General features: G+C 37.0%; 1 protein-coding gene across 1 annotated transcript; it reads right to left on the bottom strand.

Annotated features, from left to right (window-relative positions):
- Window positions 1–5,322: 5,322 nt before the first annotated feature.
- On the bottom strand, window positions 5,323–8,450 carry LOC147511845 (GDSL esterase/lipase At1g29670-like). Its single transcript, XM_086603474.1, has 4 exons — window positions 7,938–8,450; window positions 6,361–6,585; window positions 5,843–6,095; window positions 5,323–5,695 (listed from the first exon to the last, which is right to left on the bottom strand). The coding sequence occupies exons 1-4, from the start codon at window positions 8,310–8,312 to the stop codon at window positions 5,433–5,435; spliced, it is 1,116 nt and encodes a 371-aa protein (XP_086459600.1). The 5' UTR covers window positions 8,313–8,450; the 3' UTR covers window positions 5,323–5,432.
- Window positions 8,451–9,162: the final 712 nt, after the last annotated feature.

Raw genomic sequence — 9,162 nt, 5'->3', positions numbered from 1 at the left:
TGTCATTTTGTTGTGGATTGTGTGGATAAGAAGGAAGTAAATGTGGTTTGGTGCTTCACGTGGGAGGAAATGAGATTTCTCTCAAATGGAGAAGAAAATAAAACAAGGGGGGATGCACTACATTGATTGTCTTGACTCTTGTTCCATTTAAATTCCAAGTCTTTATCTTTTGAAGGGGAGTTTTTTAGTTTTTTTTAGAAAAAAAGCTTGTAAGATGTTAATGGTGGAAACACTTTTTAGTTTCTAATAAAATTTATTTCTTTATTAGATAATATGTTTTTACATTTATTTCTTCTTTTATTACTTATTAGTTTGTATCTTACAAAAATAAATTCAAGGATCATGAGCTAAAATCCTCCAAGGTGGAGGGTTAATGATGCTCATGTGAGGGTTTGTATAGATTTCTTTGTAGTAGGATTCTCTGCCTAGACCTAAGACGCATATAACATACTACCCCAAAATGGTAGTGTTAGGCCAAACTTGAGGCCTGGAAGTAAGAAAGGCTCGCGTGCGCCTCCCTTTCCATACCTGGGATAGCCGCACGCGTGAACCTTAATTAACTTTGCATTTCTAGATTTGACAGGATTATGTTTTATGAGTCCAGAAGTTGAGATGGAGTTTCAGAGATGAAAGTCCAGTTCAACTTCTTATACTAGGGAAATGGACTTAGAGATGAGTTCATCTCACTAGGGATCGACGCTCAAGCCGGTTCGGGTTTGATAATATACTCAAAACAGCTTAGAGACGGTAGGAATCCTATACTAAGATAAGATAATAAGTTTTTATATGAGTATTATAATCTTTCACTACTTCTTTCTTCTTAAATATCCTGTAAAATTCTTAGTCTTTTTCTACTATTTTCGTGTTTTCACATTTTTTTGCACTTGTTAGGGCTTAAACAACAAAACCAAGCTTAGCTAGTAATTCAATATTAAACTTACTCACTAGTTTCCCTTTTAGAGCATTAGAAAGTTCCATGTTGTTCTAGAATTTAGGTTGGTTCGAATCCCTACTCAACTAAACGCAAGAAGACGTGAGTAAGGACTTGAGTCTACTCTGAACGAAATAAAGATTTCGTATCTTTATACCGAAAAGTGATAGATATCATCGAGCAATAAGTGTTAGCTTGTATGGTTATTATGTGAAGGAAGAAATTATGTGTGACATATATATTTGTGATTATTGGTTATGGGAATGGTCTTCACATTGAACCCAGGTCGCTCAAGGGGCGTACGTTGAATCCACTTTGACGAAAGTGGCACCTTCGATCATGTTGAACCCATGGGTTAGAGTGGCGGTAGAGTTGGGACTACCATGTGAACCCTCGCTAAACATGGCGATCGATGCCTTGATGAGTGAATGGCGAAGAACCATTTGTACCATATACGTATGAGGATGTATTACATATACGTTACGTAGACCTCGGTATTTGTTATGTGTTATGCAAAGTGATGCTTTGTATATTTGAGATTTTTATCATAAGGTATGTATATTATGTTATATGTGTTTTATTTTCCTTGTTTCCAATTCTTATTCTAATTATCTTAAGGGTTTGTTGACAGATTTGCTTGCTCGGCGCATTGATGTCTTTATATAAATTCTTTTGCAGGTGATCCATGTAGTTGACGGAGTGTCGCTTAGATAAGCTTAGTGGGTTCTTGTCCTGTTCATGTCTTTTGGTTATTTTGTTGTTTTACAAAGGTATGCAAAACCTTAGATCCATTTTAAGATGTGATCTGGTAATCTCTATTTTTTGGATTTGGTTGTAACTATCAAACTTTGATAGTTTTGTAAACTTCCATCTTTACACATCTCCTATGGGATGGAATACTCTTTCTAGCTTTTCTTTTAGTCTTGTGAACTCAATGCAGTTGTCGTGCCATTTCTTTATTGTTTCGGACCGGCCGGATGAAATGCTATAGAAATTGGGGCGTTACAATTTGGTATCAGAGCCTAGGTTTAAAGTTCCTATAAACTCTTGTTATTCTTTATTCTTTTGCATCTTAGAACCGTATATTGAAGTTAGGAGAATGAGGACGTTAGTTTGTTAATTATTTCTATCAATTTGGCTAATGTTTGACTTTGAGAAACTATTTCCGCTTTTGGAAGCAAGCACGTACTAGTGTTAGTGTTTCTTGTCCTAGTTCAGTATGACACCCAAGAGAAAATGTGATAAAAAGGCTAGTCGCACGATTAGACTTGAGGATATTGGTACTGGTAGTATTTTGACTAAAAACCCCACTTTTAAAATCATTTGAGTTTCCACCCACTCTGTCAATTTTGTGTGTAACAGACGTTGATATTTTGTATATTAGCCATTTTTCCCTTATTGAAGAGATGAATACTTTGGGAAGCGACCAAAAAAAAAACAAAAAATGAACTTACTCCTGCACTTGCACCCAAGTAATATTTTAATCCTGCCACAAAATTTTACCAAAGAATGAACCTACACTCAAGTTGTTAGCCATGAATCAGTCCACTGGTGAATGACAAAGATTTGAGTAAGGATTGACCGATAGTCATCTCCAAGCAGTCTATTGCTATAGTCAGCATAATACAAAATATCAGGATATGGCAAAATATCGATTTCTGATTTATGGATATGTATCGTGGATATATCCCCCTTTTTGGGGATATTTGATATTGTTTCATATGCAAATATCATGGATATATCCAAAATATCGACAAATATTGTAGATATTGTGGATATTTTTTGATATATCATGATTTATAATTTATATTTATTTGAAATATAATGATAAATATTAAATAAAATTGTTATCTACACAAAATATCGCTAAATATCGCAATATATCCTAAAATATCGATAATATCATAAATTTCGCCAAAATATCATCGATATTTGCAGTTATATATATCTCTAAACATATCGTGATATTTACATATCCTTTGCTGAAATCTCAATATTTATCGTGATATTTTGTACTATGATATTTATCATCAGAGCATTCCCAATGCAAGTCAATATTTTCCCCCTTTTATCATCTCCACGTAGGTAGTTTTTCCCCCTCTTATCACCGTTTTGGTGAAAAGCAAGGTGAAGTTGCCCAATGCAAAGGTGAATATTAATCTCGTACGGGATGTTAGATTCCGTCTGGACGTAAAAATTGAAAAAACACTCCGGACGGAATGAAACATCCCATCTGAAATTTTTAAAAAAAAAAAGAAAAAAATCGAAAAATCATACGAGACGGAATGAAACATTCCGTCCGAAAAAAAAAAAAAAAAAAAACCTCATTTTTTTTTAAAAAAAACACACGATACGGAATCCAACATCCCGTCCGAAGTTCACAAGTTAGCCACTATCTCGGTTTAGGTTTCACCCTGGTAATGACTTGGGAAAATAGTCACCCTCCTTTTCACCTCTGCATTGGGCACTGGATTTGAACAAAAAGGATGTGAAAATTTTCACATTCCCCTCTTTTTCACCTGCATTGGGAATGCTCTCAAAAGGAGGAGTCTGCCTCTGCAACCACTCAAACCAAAAAAGTTCCTATAAAATCTCACAAGCAGCCCCATCAATTACCTTTTTGATGAGATCCCTGGTGAGGTTTTGGATCTGAATTACGCAGGCCTTTCCTTCAAAGGGTCGGTTAAAATCCAACCTCAACTTGTTCAAACTTCAAAGAAGAGAAAAAGTCTAACAACTTCAATAATTTGATAGGGTCCATTTAATTTAAGGAATAATTGTTCACAGGTAATACCACTGATGATGATGAGGGAGCAATTAAGGCTTCATCTCCAACAGCTTCAATAATTTGATGGGTCCCTTTAATTTGAGGGATAAATGTTGAACAGGTACTATGATCTTGAAGTGATTGTATTGAAAACACATAATATTAAGACTTATTGAAGAGCCTTTGACTTCTACATCCACACAAAGTGCAAACTACAATAATATTTTTCTCTTATCTCATTCAGGTTACAACTATTTATAAGACTTGCATACTAATTTGCAACTACCATATAATGACCACAACCCACTTACAGCAAATATTACCCACTATCCCATGCTCCCACACATTTAGCACATAACAACTCCACCCCTCTTGAAAACAACCTTGTCCTCAAGGTTGAAAGAACTGATCTTTTTCCTCGATCCCATAAGCCGTGTAAAGCTTGAACGGGTGCGCTAGATTTGCCATGGTTTTCTCAGATTTTCCACCCTTTGTTCTATGCCTAGCTCTTGATACCACTTGATACAATCTTGAAGTGATTGTATTGAAAACACATAATATTAAGACTTATTGAGGTGTCTTTGACCTCTACATCCACACATAAATGCAAACTACAATAATATTCTTCGCTTCTCTCATTCAGTCCATGGTTACAACTATTTATAAGACTTGCATATTAATTTACAACTACCACTAAACTACCCACTAATACATAATGACCACAACTCACTCACTTACAACAAGTATTACCCACTACCCCATACTCCAACACATTTAGCATATAACATACTACCATGATAGAACAATTAAGGCTTCATCACCAAACGAGGAAGACATGGGGAAAGGCACACTGTGTTCTATAAGGAACCTCTGAAACTCACTTTCCAATTTTTCCAATGCAACACCCAATTTTTTGTGTCAGTGTAGAATTATTGAGCACTTAAAAGCCCACAAGAAAGATAACCATACATATGTGATCTCGAATCTGACAATAAAGATTTTTCAAGCCATGAACAACATCAAAAACCTTCAAAACCGCGACAATCTCAAACTACTCACTTCCAATCTATGCTTCTTTCTGAGCTCGAATTGGACGAGCCGCAACTTTCAACGACAGCAATCTCAGACTACTCACTTCCAATCTAGGCCCAATTTTCTCTAAAGCAAAGACAATTGCTTTCGATTTCTCTAAACTAACCTTCAATGACTACGACTGAAATGCCTCGATTTATCTCTAGTAAGTAGTCAGTGGTGTGTGGGGGTGGTTTTCCCAGAGTGCTATTACATTTTAATTTGGGTAGGGAAATATAAATAGGGGCAAAATGGCCAATATGCAAAATACCAACCTCTGTTATCCACAAAATTGACAAAATGGGGGAAAACTCAAATAATTTTAAAAATAGAAGATTTAGTCAAAATACTATATAGTTTTGGTGGGTTAACTAAAAAAAACCCCATTTCTTACTGTAAAAAAATCCATTTGCTTGTTAGAAATTAACAATTGGGCAAGTGTACGATATGTGCAGCATAGATCCGAACCATGAGATCTCACAAACATCTATAGGGGTGCGAACATTTCTGATTACAAATTTATCTATACTGAAAAAAAAAAAGGCTGACAATGTTGAATCAGAAATTTCGTTGATTCATTCAAATCATCTCCATGGTAGAACAGGTTCAAAATACCTTCTACTTGCCATTACAATGCATAGGCGCAACCACAGTTTACAACACTTAGTTTCTCTGCAGTTTAAACTTACGGCTTGGTGCCTTGCTTAGTTGTTCAACATTAAAAGGATATACTTCGCTCTGTAGGTCAGAAGTATAAGCCTTCTTTGCTATTAAATCGTTCACAGCTTCAGTAGGATGCAATCCATCAAAAAACGCATGACCAGACCTATCACTACAAGTAGAACCGCTTCTTTTGCACAATATCCCGGTTCCACCTTCTCTTACTGGAATCACCTCACAACAGCCACTGGTTGTATCATTGAAACCTGAATTTGATAACAATTATCCAATCAACATGTACACAACATTGATATTTGCACGTAATATTCAGGTGGTGTGAGGTGGTGATTGTGGTCCTGTGTTTGTGCGCATAGTATATACATTTGCTGGTAGCTGACATTTTGAGCGTTTACCTTTAGTGGCGGGATCCTTGATGATGTCCATTATAATTTGATAAGTGTTAATGCAAACGAGATTGGAACCAGGTAGATTTGGTTTCAGATCATCTACCAAGGACTTCATACGGGAGTTGAATAGAAGAGCCGCTTGGTTTAAGGGATCAAGGCACCCTTGACTGACTGCGAAAGTAGTCTTCACAAAAGGAATGCACCCAAGAGGGTATACTGATATCAACACAAACTTACGAGCTCCCAAAGAGTAGAGTTTCTGCAAGAACAATAAAATCGAGTTGCAAGTCATGGGCATAAATTAGTTAGTACAAAATGGAGAGAAAAGCAAAATGGTCGTGTCATATTTGCATCGTTCTGATCATTATACATTATTTATACATCCATCATTTAGCTAAAAAAAACAAGGGAGCGAGTCAACACTATTGTGCCCATCTCATATATTCGATTCGACAGCAATTCAAATATCGTTCATATTACATGTATATAGGCCAGAGTTTGGATGTGGGGGAGTAAGGATTTACCTGGATTTGTGTAGACAAAGTAAGTGTCAAATTTGTAGTAAAATCTTGGACACTGCTTTTATTTTTGGAAGAGGGCAGAAAATAATTCAATAGATAATCATTTCCTCCGCTTCCTACAACGAACAAGTACTCTGAGAGTGGCCGAGAACCCGGTAGAGTTTTTAGTTCTGGCAGTGTTATCTCCTCAAAGTTTCTGATTTGCTGATTTAAAGTGATCACACATCCCTGTAATGTGATACATAAACATTAGCCATGAAGAGCAAATATCTGAAAGGCTAGGTTATATTGACACGGGGACGCGTGTTGGTGTCCGACACGGATACGGGGTGTCGGATACGGCGAGCAGTTGAAGATCGATACGGGGACACGGATAGGAATAATTAATTAAGTTTTTAATAATTATAAATTTATTAAATTAGATGGTAAATCAGAAAATTCGAGGTAAATTAAATACAATATGTGTCCGTGTGTGTCCAACACGGATACGGATACGGACACGGACACGTGGATACGTATTCGATACTGATTTTTTTAAAAATATGGCGTGTCCATATAACCTAGCTGAAAGGTCATAATTGTGGACAGATAATTCATAATTGTGTCCTATACGTATCATTGGATTATAAAGGTTAATCAACCAATAGTACTAAGTAAATATACGTGGAGATCATGGTTGGCATCCAGATTTCGGACTTTGGTTAGATTTGTATTGACATGGAAGCAGATTTGCCACCACCTATACACCTAGTTGAATTATGGGTTACAATGTTACATATACTCTCACAGTCGCATCCCCATACTTTAAGTCCGATCCTGATTCGTCCCTAGCTCAAGGTTTCTTTCAAGCAACCAACAACGTTGTAGACTTGTAGATGTATGTTGGTTTACGTTATGTAATTGTTTTATGTTAGGAAGCGATTTCTTATCAAATGGGCTGGTTTCCATTTCCATGGTGTACAACTCTATATGACTGGCAGAATCAGTTGCCAAAATCCAAGGCATTTACATATCCATTTTGGCATAAGTTTCCTCCTTGGATTTGATAGGGTAACAAAACAAGTATTCCTAATGACCTAATGTCTTGGTTGCCAACCAAACAAGGCAAAGAAAGTGGTTTCCAGGATTCTGCTCTGGTGTTTCCATTTCCTGCAAAATTCCTGAATCCCAATTCATTTCAACACACTGAAATGCAGGTCCTGGCTGCTGGACTAGACCGTGGGCTGGGCCATACGTCAGGTCAGTGGGCACACCCACTAAAAGCATAGATGTGGGTTTTATTTTGAGCGTTTATGAATGTTTGGGTTGATCCGACATATTGCTTCGCACCATGAAGTTGGGCCCACACAAAGTCCTCAATAACTACAATCACATGATATTCACGAGTGCTGTACGTAGGTCTGGCCATCATCTTACCTTACCTACTACTTGCTAAATGAATCAGGACCCTCTGCAATCCATTTCAGACCATTAAGCAGACCAATAAGCAGAAGTGCAGAACCAGTTAAAGCATATTGATGGCCTTATAGTACTAGAGACCTATAATGTACGTGTACGTTTGTAAATAAAAATTGACTTACCGCAATAGAACCAGTTTCATCAAGTATTCCTGAGCCACCAGATGCATAATCCACACCATGAAGAATAAGAGGCCCCTTTGTCAAGGGATTTTTAAATGCTGGAATTAAAGGAAGCTTAAGAAGCTCACCAAGAGCGTCGATGACATTTTTCCCATTCGAGAACCGTCCTGAAGGTCCAAGAGGGAAATCTATTCCGTATGGTTGGTAATCAGCTTTGGAAGTCACGTTTTGGATAAAGTTGTTGTTACCATTGTCAACTAATGAGCTTCCAAACACAAACATTCCACTGGTTTCAAATGAGCAAGAACAACAGGTGAATAGAAGAAAACAAGGAAGGATGGAGTAGAAGAAGAAGGAAGCTATGGAGTTTGACATGGCTTTGTTTGTGACTGCTCTTGTGTTGGCTATCTATGAATGAAAGGTTGGACAGGATGCCTGCTGTTTAAATAAAAACTAGTAATCAGATTTTAATGGAGGCATTTATGAGTTGCCATTTATATATAGCTAACTAATAATAGGCATTTAAGATGGATAAATGACAGAAATGCTATAAAGGAAACGAAATAATCTACAGGTAACGAGAATATTCATATATATGGAAACCATATAAGAATAAGACTGGTCTTTGGGAGTTAAAGCGGGGCTATTTGCTATCCGTTTTAGGGCAACTAGTTTTCTACTTGGCTAGATTTTGCGACGTTTTCTTTGGCCATTGATGGATCAAGTGGGTATAAGGTAGAAAGAGTTGAACAACATTGCCGTGTATCTGAAATTCTTGTTGGAGAACTTGGGAGCCAGAGGGCGGATGCAGGATTCTCCACCAGGGGACTACTTAGCACTAAGTCACACTACTATTATTTTATTTTTATTTTTATCTTATTTTTAATTTTTTTAGAGGTATAAATTATGAACAGTTACCACTAAAATTTTTTTTTTTGAGCAAAGTTAGGGGGGGCTATAGCCCGGGTCAGCCAACTCCTAGATCGGCCTTAGTTGATAGGATCAAGATGCAAAGGGAAGACTACTCGGAGGAATTTAAGAGGGTCCATGGTTTCGGATAAAGCATTGAACTTGGACGCCAACTGTTGCTGCCGCCATGATGTCACATTTTGCTATACTAGTATACAGTGATATCGTCACCGTGATTGACTTCAATCTCTGCAAAAACGTCATATTGAAGAGGCCATCCCGCTACAACAACAGAATGAAAACACTCATGTTCGTG

The sequence above is a fragment of the Coptis chinensis genome, chromosome 3, assembly GCF_015680905.1.
Source record: "Coptis chinensis isolate HL-2020 chromosome 3, ASM1568090v1, whole genome shotgun sequence".
Taxonomy (NCBI): Eukaryota; Viridiplantae; Streptophyta; class Magnoliopsida; order Ranunculales; family Ranunculaceae; genus Coptis; species Coptis chinensis.
The sequence above is the reverse complement of the archived record's forward strand: the minus strand, read 5'-3'. Positions and strand labels throughout refer to the sequence as shown.